General features: G+C 42.3%; 1 protein-coding gene across 3 annotated transcripts in view; it reads right to left on the bottom strand.

Moving 5' to 3' along the window:
- Positions 1-1,066: 1,066 nt before the first annotated feature.
- The window catches only part of hck (HCK proto-oncogene, Src family tyrosine kinase), a 33,345-nt gene continuing 20,179 nt past the window's right edge, over positions 1,067-14,232 (bottom strand). For 2 of the 3 annotated variants that reach the window (XM_083656380.1, XM_083656381.1), the window contains exons 7-13: positions 13,619-13,768; positions 9,659-9,811; positions 7,585-7,767; positions 7,250-7,326; positions 5,337-5,490; positions 4,258-4,389; positions 1,067-3,807 (exon numbers count right to left, since the gene is read on the bottom strand). In XM_083656380.1, the coding sequence (XP_083512506.1) occupies positions 3,602-3,807; positions 4,258-4,389; positions 5,337-5,490; positions 7,250-7,326; positions 7,585-7,767; positions 9,659-9,811; positions 13,619-13,768 (1,055 nt within the window). In that variant the 3' untranslated portion in view covers positions 1,067-3,601. The remainder of the gene's footprint in view (positions 3,808-4,257; positions 4,390-5,336; positions 5,491-7,249; positions 7,327-7,584; positions 7,768-9,658; positions 9,812-13,618; positions 13,769-14,232) is intronic. The other variant, XR_014553564.1, reaches the window with a different exon arrangement.

The raw sequence follows: 14,232 nt of genomic DNA, 5'->3' as shown, positions 1-14,232 counted from the left end.
TGATGATGATGCTTCAGTTTAAGTTTGGTGTAATTTGGAGCCAAAAATAATAATAAAATGTTAGCGTTTTTTTAACCCATAGATATATATAAAGCTGTGGTGCCGTAGCAAGATGGCCACCATGCGACGACGTCGCTCTCCATTGACCGGCAGCGCGGGTAAGCCATCTAGCCTTATATATGTCTATGGTGTAACCACTACTTCAACCTGGGGTTCCTCAAGGAGACCACGCTGGCCCTTGGCCAATGGGATTGTCCCTTTTTAATATTTTCTTTTTGATACGACACCCATAGGGTTGCCAACCGTCCCTTAAAATATGGAATCATGGTTCCCCCAAAGCCAAGTAATTAGTTTTTTGGGACGGTCTCCTTGGCCGACTGGTTATAGCGTGTTTGACTTTCATATAAGTTTAAGCTGACTACAAATTCCCCAGGTTCGATTCCCCTCTGGTCATAGCGGGAGGTAGTGTAACCACTACTTCAACCTGGGGTTCCTCAAGGAGACCACGCTGGCCCTTGGCCAATGGGATTGTCCCTTTTTAATATTTTCTTTTTGATACGACACCCATATGGGTTGGCAACCGTCCCTTAAAATATTGAATCATGCTTCCCCCAAAGCCAAGTAATTAGTTTTTTGGGACAGTCTCCTTGGCGACTGGTTAGCGTGTTCGACTTTCGTATAAACTTGCGCCAATCCGTGCCCCAGGTTCGATTCCCCTCTGGGCAGCTGCTTAGCGGGAGGTAGTGTAACCATTACTTCAACCTGGGGTTCCTTAAGGAGACCACGCTGGCCCTTGGCCAATGGGATTGTCCCTTTTTAATATTTTCTTTTTGATATGACATGCAGAGATGTAATGGTGCAAGGTGAGCAAATTATGACCTCGACCGTCACAAGCTAAACAAACAACAAATAATCATATTTTTGGGGAAAAAGTAACAATTGCCTTTCTTCATCAGCTTTATTATTTAGTCTATTTAATCATTATCATCAGCATAAATTATGGGAGCTAGGGCTCTGTTTGTTTGTTTGTTTATCTGTCTGTCTGTATTATGAGTATTGTGGTAAAAGAAACATTTGTGATGATAATAGTTTTATTATTATTTACAATTTATTAAGCACATTCTCACTGAACCAAACATCAAGGAAATATCCCCCCCACAATGCTGGTTTCTTATCAATACAAAACTAAAAAGTTAATGCAATTATATATCCACACCATACCAAACAGTACCCACCTACATTATTCAACCAATGTAGAATAGAGATGGCAGGAGTCAAGAGTCATTCACAAAAATAGAAAAAAAATATTTTATAATAAAGAAAAAAGGTTTTACTTTGGAAAGATCAATACATTCAAGATAGAGGGATCAGAGTACCATGTGCACAAATAAATTAATGCTCCAAATAGGAAAAACCAGAAGCCCGCCCCCCCACACAAAAAAACAAAACAAAAACGTGATGAATCATTACGTGTTTGCTATATTATCAAGTCACCAAACAGCCAACAGTATTAAAAAAAAAAAGCGCTAAAAGGGAGATTGGAAGAAATAATATTTATGTTTATGGCTTCTCATCGAAGACCAAATCCCTGAAGACTTGCAACTGTATGTATCCCAGTGTAACCCGCACTGTGTAGTCCCCCGCAATTAGGAATTTAACTCACAACTTCTGGCATGGGACGCGGACTCTCTAGCAAGGAGGCTAAGGCCCAGGGGCCGGTTGCACACCTTAAGTTAAGATTTTTAGAGTCCGAGTTAAGGTGTCCATAAAATAGAATCGGCTGCACAAAACACCCTTAAATCTTGCGATTACGTTTTCCTTAAAATATTTTCCTTAGAGTCCGAGTTAAGGCGTCCATAAAACAGAATCGGCTGCACAAAACACCCTTAAATCTTGTGATTACGTTTTCCTTAAAATGTTTAACTTTAAGGAGAAGATTTAAGGGTGTTTTTGTGCAACCAATTTTATTGTATGGACACCTTAACTCGGACTCTATAAGGAAAATCTTAACTTAAGGTGTTTTGTGCAACCGGCCCCTGATGTCACTCGCTAGAGGAGTGAGGTTTAACTCACTGCATAGCACAATCTGCTGGCTAACCTTACACCAGCATACTAGCCTAGGTAAACCCAGCCCCCACGTGACCTGCTCTCTCAGTTCCCAGTCACTAGTTCATAGTGACTGAGAACAGGTCTGAGAGCAGGTCACGTGGGGGATGGGTTTACCCAGGCTACCAGCATACTGCCCGAATGAACAGAATCACCCACTGCAAAAGGTGCAATGAAGAAGTAATGCTGAAGTCAGCCACAGCATAAAGGAAAAAATACCTACCTATATGGAATATAAATAGAATAATTGTTAAAGCATAAATCAGCCATACACATTGCACTTTGTAAAATCTATCCACTTTGCTTTCACAAAGGTGAAACGCAGTACATTTCCTGGGAGGAAAACCAGACAAAGGCAGCTTTGCTTACTGAATTGTTGATATAAACCCTATATAATCCGAGCAGGGCCGCGGCGGTGGCAGCGGTGCACACATCTCACTGTGAATATCTGCATCGTGGCTCAAGCTTCTTTTGGATGGATGCACGATGTGCAGCAGAGCATAACATAAACGACAAAAATCCAGTGTTTTCCATGCGACTGCTTTCAGATGAACTACCATCATTTGTTTGTGAATATGTATCTTTGTATCTGTGTGGAGGAGGAGGAGCATCTGCTCTGTGTAAGACAGCGCAGGATTGTACAACAGCATTATGTGTCTGCTATTGTAGCTACAGTATGTCGAGTGACTGTCTCTGTTTTTGCGTTGGCGTGTGTGTGTGTGTGTGTGTGTGTGTGTGAGAGAGAGAGAGAGAGAGGGAGAGAGGGAGAGAGAGAGAGGCACAAACTGATTTCACCAAGTAACAGTTGTTCCTGGAACCAACATTTCTTCCTAGTATGGGGCGGGAAAACCCCGCCCCCGAACTCATTTGATTGGTCGCCGCAATTGCTTCTTCCTGAAAACGTGCGGCAAGTAAAAAAATATGTGTTTAAGATTAGAGTTAGGGTTTTCTTATCTAACGACGACCAGACCCAAACCCCTAACCCTAACCACATTGTTGTACTTGCCTAAACCTAATGTCTAACCCTAATGTTTTATAAAAATATGTGTGGTTCGAACCCCAGTTCTGAAACTGGAAGGCGCACACCTTATCCATTTAGCCATAGGACCGAGCACGCTGACAACTGCACTTTTTTCACACCCTAACCCTAATCTTAACCACATTTTTCTCCTTGCCACACGTTTTAAGGAAGAAGCAATTGCGGCGACCAATCAAATGAGTTCGGGGGCAGGGTTTCCCCATCCCATACTAGGAAGAAATGTTGGTCCAGGAACAACTGTTACTTGGTGAAATCAGATCGTGCAGAGAGCACGAGAGAGAGAGACATGGAGGGAGAGAGAGAGAGAGAGAACAACAGATCACATGATAAGCAACGAGATCACATGTGCATGCTCGTGCGCCGGATCGCCTTACTGCATGTACACATGAGACGAATGGTACAGTACTCTTAACATAACGTGTCTGCCTGGATGTGTCTCTACATGATGGGGGCGCCTCATGGCTGCTGCTGGTACTGGCTCTCTGTGGCGGTGTAGAAGTCCTCCAGGACACTCTGCAGGTACTCGAAGGTGGGCCGGTCCTCGGGCTTGTTCTTCCAGCACACCAGCATGACGTCGTCATAAAGTTCCTTGGGACAGCTGTCCTGGCGCTGCATGCGGTAGCCCTTCTCCAGGGAACGGATCACTTCCGGGTTGGTCATCCCTTTAAAAGACAAAGAACATGTAACGCAGGGGCGTTTCTACGGGTGGGCCTGGGTAGGCACAGGCCCACCCACTTCTTGCCCTGGCCCACCCAATTTATTTATTTATTTATTTTTTATTTATTTTTCTAGAGGCAAACTTGCTGCTGCCTTGCTAGCTAATGGTTTTGTAGCTTAAAAATGCAGGGCACATTATCTCCAGAGTCTAATGCATGACGACTTCATGACATCTAGGAATTTTGCACACTTTGCGCGCAAAATTTCGTCATGCAATTGCCCCACCAATTTTATCCAGGCCCACCCAATTTTATCCAGGCCCACCCATAATTGAATTTCTGCCTACGCCCCTGATGTAACGAGGTGAAGACGCTCCCGAGCTGCAGTTTCTGGAAACTCACATTGACTTTTCCATGCAAATGCTGCGCAGACATTGAACTGGGCGGCTCCCTTACCTGGGTATGGTGTGCGTCCATAACTGATGATCTCAGTCAGCAAGATGCCGAAGGACCAGACGTCTGATTTGATGGTGAAGGAGCCGTAGTTGATGGCCTCAGGGGCCGTCCACTTGATGGGGAACTTGGCTCCTGTTTATTGGGGTCGAAATGAGAAACACTGCGTCAGCAACAGTCAAAGTATCAGCTGATCTAGGGCATCAACATTGATATAGGACATCAACACTCTTCTTGCTCGCCCACTCGCTCGCTAACTCGCTCGCTCTCTTGCTCGCCCACTCGCTCGCTCTCTAACTCGTCCGCTCTCTTGCTCGCCCACTCGCTCGCTCAGTCAGTCAGTCAGTCAGTCACACATGTACTCAGACACGCTTCACTGACACAAGGCACACTCCACTGAACTGTTTCAACAAAGACCGCTCCCATATCTTCGGTTCTGGGGAATCGGTTCTGCTTTAAGGCTTTTTCTGCACACCAACTCCGACCTCATGTTGTGTCACTCATGTTTACACTGTGAATCCGTCATTAAAGAGATACTCAACACTTTTTCCACTTTTTTTCTGCTGAAAATCAATATATATTGGAAATGAGCTGTGTTCTTGAGGAATCCAGGTCAAAGTCCTGACATTTACTGTAAATCTGAGTAATTCCATCCTCATCTCTTCTCACATACCCATGCAGTTCCGGAAACTGCACAGAGGTCTGCCATTGGCTCTGAAATTTGCCCGCCCCACAAAAGTTCATCCTATCCAAATGTGGAGTGGGCGGATTCGAAAAGCCTGAAAACTCCCCGGCCTTTTTTAAAAAACGGACAAAATCGGACCCAGACTTCTCTGTCTGGCTCAACTGTTGAGTATCTCTTTAAAAGTTTTCGAAACAGGTTCGATTTTTTTGCGTTTTTCCGCATCACTCAATAGGCTTTTGCGAGCTGTTTGACCCGTCTGTGTTTTCAGGTGATGGATTAAAAAAACGCATTATGAAAAAGAAAAGAAAAGGACTGTGTGTGCAAAGACCTTTACAGTAACATCTGGACACACAACATTGCTGTGTAATGGTGAAAATCCATTGCATGTCAGTCTCACCTTCCCTGGCTGTGTACTCGTTGTCCTCGATGATACGAGCGAGGCCAAAGTCAGCGATCTTGCACACTAAGGCCTTGTTGACCAGGATGTTGGCGGCTCGCAGGTCTCTGTGGATGTAGTTCCTCTGCTCGATGTAGGCCATGCCCTCAGCAGTCTGCAGACAAACACAATGGTCAGTGGAAGAGAATGAAATAGTAACGGTCAGTGGCAATAAGCCTCGCTCTGTTTCGTTCAGTCAATGGACTGAGTCATTGTCCAGCTATTTATTATCCTTCATGTGTCATTTTCAGATGCCGTTGCATAAACTGTCTGACCTGACCTGCATCTCAGTTTCGCAATGCTGAGTAAAGAAACCACACCACTGGTATATATCTATATCTATATCTATATCTATATCTATATCTATATCTATCTCTATCTCTATATATATATATATATATATCTATATATATATATATATATATATATATATATATATATATATATATATATATACCACACCACTGGTATATATCTATATCTATATCTATATCTATATCTATATCTATATCTATATCTATATCTATATCTATATATATATATATATACCACACCACTGGTATATATCTATATATATATGTATATGTATATCTATATATATCTATATCTATATCTATATCTATATCTATATGTATATCTATATATATCTATATCTATATCTATATCTATATCTATATCTATATATATATCTATATATATCTATATACATATCTATATACATATATATATATATATATATATATATATATATATATATATATATATATATATATATATATATATATATATATATACTATACAATTTAGTATGTGGGCAATGTTTGTTTGTTTGTTAGTTTGTTTCAAGTTCTGTGTTCGGCCACAGCTATGCCATTTTACGTGCGATCGGGCTGAAACCTTCAGGGTGTGTAAAGAACACCTGTACGGGTGACCTGATGGAGCCGGATTTTTTAATTAGGGCAGATTAATTGCTCTAAGGCTGATTGCCCTAAGGCTGAGGCTATAGTTCAGTGATGATGTCATCAGTGATGTCATCGGTGTGAGGCTATAAGTGATGGGAGTATATTAAGTAGGTAGAATCGGGAGATGGCTAGTTAGTAACAAATGATCTGTAGATATCACTAGTCTCTCTCTCTCTCTCTCTCTCTCTCTCTCTCTCTCTCCACACACACACACACACACTCACAAACACGTTTAGACCGGATAACGTCACGTCGGTCCACCTATCAGGTGAATAATTTAGCATAACATAATCCTTCACGGTAGATTTAAATCAGGACAGCCAGATCTGACCTTGGTCTTCCTCTTCCTTTCTCTCTGTTATGTTTTGAACCAACCCTCTGTTGTTCCGCATTCCCTCAGCCAACCTTCTGTCTGAATGTGCCTCAAAGAGAGCTTCAGCCAGAGATGCAACAACTCCTACTTTATGTACTGACACAGAATGACAGCATCAATCACGTTAAAATGCACTAAAGCAGGTAAGAGTGCAGTAAAGCAGTGATCAAATCCACTCCTTATGAACAACAGAGTGCTGACCTCGAGAAGTGATTTGAATATTTAAATGTAAGAGGAACAAAAGATTCGCCGACACCCAGCAGACAAACGGACAGTGGGCGGGCGGCTGTTGTTTGGAAAGGAGGAATGGCAGAGACATGTGACTGGCTGACCCTCACCTGAGCAGAGACATGTGACTGGCTGAGCCTCACCTGGGCAGAGACATGTGACTGGCTGCTGAGCCTCACCTGGGCAGAGACATGTGACTGGCTGAGCCTCACCTGGGCAGAGACATGTGACTGACTGAGCCTCACCTGGGCAGAGACATGTGACTGGTTGAGCCTCACCTGGGCAGAGACATGTGACTGACTGAGCCTCACCTGGGCAGAAAAGTCAATGAGCTTGGGGAACGGGATGCGGTTGCCCTCATCGCTCTTCAAGAAGTCCAGTAAACTGCCTGTAAGTACACACACACACACGCACGCACACACACACACACACACACACACACACACACACACACACACACACACACACACACACACACACACACACACACACACACACACACACACACACACACACACAGTGCAATGAAGTTATATTTTCTTTGCCCCTCTCATTTATTGATTTAAAGCTGGAGTGCTTGTACTGCAGAACCTTTGTCTCCCCCTTCTGGCAGTGAAGCGCCACACACGCACGCACGAACACACACCTTTCTCCATGTACTCAGTGATGATGTAGATGGGCTCCTCCTTGGTGACCACGGCGTTGAGGCGCACCAGCTTGTCGTGCTGCAGCGTCTTCATCATGTTGGCCTCGGCCAGGAAGGCTTCGGCCGTCATGGTGCCGGGCTTCATGGTCTTCACCGCCACCTTGGTGTGCTTATTGTAGGTGGCTGCAAACACGGCAAGAAGATAGCAGATGATCTAAAAAAATGTCTGTTTCACACAGTCATCTTTAACTCATTGAGTGCCATGGACGTCCTTCGACGTCCAATTAAATAGTGACGTAGAGTGCCACGGACGTCCTTCGACGTCCAATGCGTTTTTTGACGGTGGGACGTCGATCAAAGCCTTCCGCAGCTCCTGTACAACTATAGTAGCTATTGGAGGTCTATAACCTATTTTACAGAACCCTTAGGTGGCGACAGTGCTCTCCAGATGACAGAAATGTCAGGAATACAGCAGCCTGACAAAGCCGTGATCAAACAAACCGCGCTCATGCTGCGCGGATTGATTGCTGTTGGCAAGCAGCCCAGAGCCATCTACATGATGGCTCTGGGCTGCTTGCCAACAGCAATCAATCCGCGCACACAACTGCAGCTCCTCTGCCTGTCTGTCTGTCTGCATAGATAGTTTCTCAACACACCAGAAAGGCAGCACCCAACGCCGAAGGGCCAACCCTTACCTGCAGTCGCATTGGGCATTTCCTCATTGCTGCTGTGAGCTGCCAGGAGCCGCGCGGCACAAAAACAGAGGCTCCGAATAGACTTTGTGCGTGTGGGGAGGAGTTTACAGCTGACTCGGGGAGAGGCGGGGAGAGGGGGGGACAGGGGGGTGGGGCACGCATGCACCACAGAACTAAACCAGGTCACATCATCAAAAAAATATTAGCTAGAGTCAGTGAATGTGCTTGAAATAATGCATTTCACAAAAGGCTGAATATCTCAGCTTCCTGATAGAAAAGCATATTTTTGCTGTTTTTGACCTATCTTCTCCGGCTCATAACTAAAGAACGGAAAATGGTATCAATAAACTTTTTTTTGCTGATGATACAATAGAGTCTCCTTGTTCTTTTTGCGTGTTCGGTGTTTACATAGTAATATCACACAATATTCTGTGGGCCTCGAGAAATCACTGAAAACGCTCTGAAAACTCTGGCACTGGGAGCGTCCGTTCTCCAAAAGTGGCTGGCACTCAATGAGTTAACATGATTCCCCTTTTTAGCAGAAGAAAATCAGGGAGCCTCGACTCTTCAAAAACATAATTCGAATCTTTGATTTGATTGAAACATCTTTGAATCTTGAAGCTTCAGAATGAGTCCAGCTGCCCACTATCTCCAACAATGATTGACGTTGGTCTCACCGAAGACGATGGGATTCAAGCAAGACGGCCCAACTTCACGTCACGTCGGTTTTTGCCCGTGGTTTTCCACCGACACGCCCACTTGCCAAACTTCGGAGACTTTCGGCAGGTCTGAGTCAATGGTTGACCACGCCCATTTAGGAGAATTGCTGCTACCATTTGTTAGAATTGGCGGAGCGTGCTGGTGACCCATCTATAGTAATATAATCAGTGGTGGGCAAGTTACTTTCAAAATGTAATTTGAAAGTAATAAGTTACTTTACAATATTACTGTCTGTGTAGAGTAACTTTGTTACTTAGTACACTACTTTTGCATTACTTTCACCAAAACAACAGCAGCAGCAGAATGACATCGCTGCCCCGGAACCATCCCGAAAAATAATGTCAACCGCCTTGAAGTCAGTGTAAACAATCCAAAATTCTAAATGTTGTTATTGTCATCTGTAGTGGTTATTTGCATAAAAACAGACAATTTGATTCGGAAATGATTGTATATTTATTTAAATATGTGCCTTGATTAAAGAAAATTAAACTCAATTTGTAACTTGAGTTACTTGACAAAGTAACTGGCATAATATTACTGAAATCCTAAAAGTAATACGTTATATTACTAAGTTACTGCTAAAAGTAATATATTACAGGTAATATGTTACTTTTGTAATGAGTTCCCCCCAACATTGAATATAATATCTATGGTCTCACCCATCCAGACTTCTCCGAACTGGCCGGCTCCCAACCTCCTCTCCAGCTTGAGGGAGTCTCTTGGGATTTCCCAGGCGTCTTTCTCCCAGGGCTTCTGGGGTTTGGGGCTCAGGCAGGCGGTGGTCAGGGACTGGCAGAGGCCATCTCCCTGCTCTGGAATAAGTGGACAACATATATTGTGTTCATCATTAGGGTTTGTTATCATAGGCGATTCTAGGCTTTCCAAACAGGGGTTGCACCACCAAGAAGGTAATAGGACTCCGACGGGGGGTATCTAGGGGGGGCTCTGCTCCCCCTAAACAAAGAAATGTTGTAAATTTTAAAGTGAAATGCATTAATCTGGTGCACTCTGAGAGCAAAATGAAGAGGCTAGTAGATATGATATAACTTGTCACAGAACATCAATTTTGGTTTATTTGGTAAAAGTGGAACTGTAGTCCTTCTGGTTTTCTTCATTGTTCATGATTTTGTGGAAAGTATTCACTAAAGAGTCTATAGTGAATGCTACTATTAACTTGTGTTTACTTTTGCTACTAAACCAACATCAGGACATCCAAGCAAGTTCTGACAGAGAGCAATGCCATTGGACCCATTGGACAAACACATTTGCATATCTCCCAGCATGCATTGTTCCTTCCAACCTTTGACCACAAAGTAAAGTAACCACATTAAATAGGTGGTAAGTGGAAATAATCATTAGCCTATTCTTAGTTAAACATGCAGTTTTGGAACATTCAATAAAGACAAATACAAAAATAGACTATGACTCCACACCCTAAGTGATACACACATGTTATGAGAGTGGTATATATACCCCTCACACTAATATCTATTTTAGTGTAGAATGGCTAGTTCCTTGCTCTGCTCTCTCCTAGAGTGCAACACCTGTAGGGTGAACCCATATGTCAACATAAACGTACAATCGCCTATGTTTGTTATATATTCATGTCTTAGAGGTCAGACTGTAAAGTGTCTACATTTTATATAATGTGTTTACAAAAAAAAATCCATTCCACATTGAGGCTATCCCAATGCTGGCAGTGGCAATTATTATTACATCATAGTACGCAAAGCCGATCACCTTGCTGTTTGCACTGATGTAGTATTGGAGTAGTTTCGGACTGTAATCCCTGTACTTTTTTCAACAAATGGATTGTACCTGTATAATATTGAAGTGTGCCTTGTTACTCGTTCAAAACAGTAATAATGTTTCATGTTTCATGTTGCAAATCTGAGTATATTTAGAAACCATTACTGCCGACTGCATGTATGTATTGTTTGTGTGTGATTGTATTGTATGTAGGTATGTCCACGTATGTCCTGTTTGTTTTGGGGACTACGGATGGAAATTAGCCTCGTGCCATGTGCAACGTGTTCGAGCCTCGTGCTCGAGTCTCGTGCTAAATCCGGCAATTTTTACACTCTGATTATGTTCTTTGTGTCCATTCATTTTGCACTGTCCCGTCTAAATAAACAAATCAAAAATGTCAAATGGAAAGTGAAGTTTTCCATTTGTCCAGCAGAGTGCGCCCTCTGATCAGGAGGCTAACTGGTGCATACTGTGGTGATATTACTTTGCCTTCCTTTACCTCATAACAACTCTACCTCCTCCTTACTCACATATCTACAGGGTTCCTACAGGGTTCCTACAGGGGCACATTAAAAAAAATACTTACTTACATACTTCTTTCCAGACCTTCTTTTATTTTGAAGAGTTTGTCTGGTGTTCAATATGATTTACGCAGATAGACATTTTGCCTCTGCTAACTAGGTCATATCATTAAATAGAAGCTTGTTCTTCACAGCCACAAATTCTGTACATGATTGCATAGCAGGGTTCCTTCACACTTTCCATTTTGAAATTCCATATTTTCCCCACACCCTATGTACTTGACTGTGGTCGGTATTTGATGTAATACATGCTGAACATATATTCTTCACATCAACAAAAACTGTGGACTCCACGTCGGTCGACAGCAACATAAAAGCTAGAATTATGTGTGCATCGGACCTGAACCACAACAATGTCCGTCCTTTTCCAGACATTTGTTTCAAATTCACCAAACTATTCAAGACCTGGAAATGATCAAATTATTTTTTAATGCTTTTCCAGATCTGCGTAGGAACTCATAGATCTAAGCCATGTTGCCAATAAGAGCTTCCCTGATGGCTTCAAGCAAAGCATTTAGTACCTGCTGTACTTTTGCCCACTGGTATTATTCAATAACAACTAGGGAAACTAATATTATAAAATAATAATATTATAAAATAAAACTAATACTCCATAGCATGCCCGTAGCTACCATTGAGGACACCGAGGTCATGACCTCGGTATATATATATCGGTATATATATATATATTTTTTTAAATAGGCCCGGCCCCCAGATCTATTCATCTGTCATTGATGTTTTAAAGCCCTCATAAATAACATGCTATATGACATAGTTGATCAGAAATGCAACAATTTGCTTCCTCTCTGTGTGCTATATAGAAGGAAGAGACATAACTCAATTTAATTGAGCAGTATTCTGCCATATGTGACCTGTATGCAGAATAATATTATGTGGGGAGACATTTATGTTTTGTATCATTGTAAAGCAACAGCACAGTAAAGAGGATATTCATCTAACATGATGTCTGTAGTTCTTTATAGATCTAGCCTCTCAATTTTGCTCTCAAAGTGCACCAGATTGAAGCATTTTACTTTAAAATGGACAAAGTCTTATATTGGGGGGGGGCGACGGGCGACACCGCGCTAAAATGACCTTGGTATTTCTCAAACCCTGGCTACAGGCCTGCTCCATAGTGATGGTTAATTATTCGTCCGTTGCCTGTACCCTTACAGATTTGATGGAGAGAGACTATCAGGAGGTAATACTGCAGTAACAAACTCTTTACACTGTAAAGTTTACAGCTACACATCCGCCAGTGTTGGCCAGTAACTTAGTTACAGTAACTTAGTTACTGTGATTTATTACTTTTACCAGTAACTGGTAATGTAAGGGGCTACAATTTTCAAAAAGTAATTATATTACAGTTACTAATCCAAGTGACTTCAAGTTACTGCATTACATTCTCCAGCGCTGCCACATCACTAAAACACAGTGTGGAGATAGATAGGTCTGGCTATGTGAGGCTTCTGTGTTGCCAGAAGGAAATTTTTTTTTTTGTACTAGGTAGTCAAATACATAAAAAATATGCAGTTTGGCTGATTGTTGACTCCTGCTGTAAAGTTAATTGTTGTTCCAATAAAGTGGATTGAGTTGTAAAAGGAGCTGGTTGTATGTCACTTTTTCGGAACTGGCGTAGCAAAAGTAATATAGTAAAGTAACGAGTAATGTAACAAATTACTTTTGAAACCAAGTCATAAGTAAAGTTATTACTTTTTAAATGAGTAAGCAGTAATAAGTAACTAATTACACTCCCTGGGTAACTTGCCCAACACGGACACAGCAGCTGAAGGTGTGTTCACACCGACCTATTAAAGTTTTTCGCTGGCATCGAGTTTACATCGAAAGTCAATGCAAACGAGCGATTGAGCGTATATTCGCCCGGGAGAAAAATCGCTGGCCATCTGAGCGACAGAGACAGAGTGATAGGGCGAAAATTCGCTCGTCGCCCGAGTTGAAATATCCCAACTCAAGTGAAATTTTGCTGGCATCAGTCGCTCGCTGTTCAATATTGATTGGCTGCCGTGTGAGAGTGAGTCAAGGATCACATTGGCTTGGAACAAACCGCTGGTTTATTGTGTGGCAACAAACCGCATTGACAGCTGATTGACAGGCTGACAGCTGACATAAAGTGAAGTCTGTACTACCGGTATACAGCTTGCGTTAGGAGCACGCTGATAGGCTTAGCTTGTAAACAACTACGGTGGCTCGTAGTGGACAAACATCATGACATTGCGTAACGTTATAGCCCCCGGATGTCCGTCAGCTGTGATGCTCGGGTGGACTCACTCTTGTAATGGCTGACCAGGTCCTGCAGGGTGGTGAAGGTGATGCGTGGGGAGATGTAGAATCCTCCGCTGTCCAGCGTACGAATCTTATAATGCTTCACCGTGTCCACAGACTGGGTGTCGCTGTCCCTGACCGACAGAGAGTAGCTGCCTGTGGGGGAGAAAGTTACAGAAGTTACAGCAGTTCTTTGTAACAACGATGAATTCACACCAGAGGACTTTGGTTATTATCACGACCAGTGTTGGGCAAGTTACTTTCAAAATGTAATATACTGCATATTACTAGTTACTTTCATTTGAAAAGTAATAAATTACTTTACAATATTACTTTCTGTGTATAGTAACTTGTTACTTACTACAATACTTTTGCATTACTTTTACCAAAACAACAGCAGCAGCAGAATGACATCGCCGCCATCCCAAAAAATAATTTCAACCGCCTTGAAGTCAGTGGAAACAATCCAAAATTCGAAATGTTATTATTTTCCTTGGTTATTGTCATCTATAGTGGTTATTTGCATAAAAACACACAGTTTGATTAGGAAATGATTGTATCTTTTTTAATTATGTGCTTTGATTTAATCAAATGTAACTCAATTTTTAACTTGAGTTACT

This window comes from Poromitra crassiceps (assembly GCF_964638095.1).
Source record: "Poromitra crassiceps genome assembly, chromosome: 20".
NCBI classification, from domain to species: domain Eukaryota; kingdom Metazoa; phylum Chordata; class Actinopteri; order Beryciformes; family Melamphaidae; genus Poromitra; species Poromitra crassiceps.
Note: the sequence above shows the minus strand (reverse complement) of the source record. Positions and strands in the feature narration are given on the sequence as shown.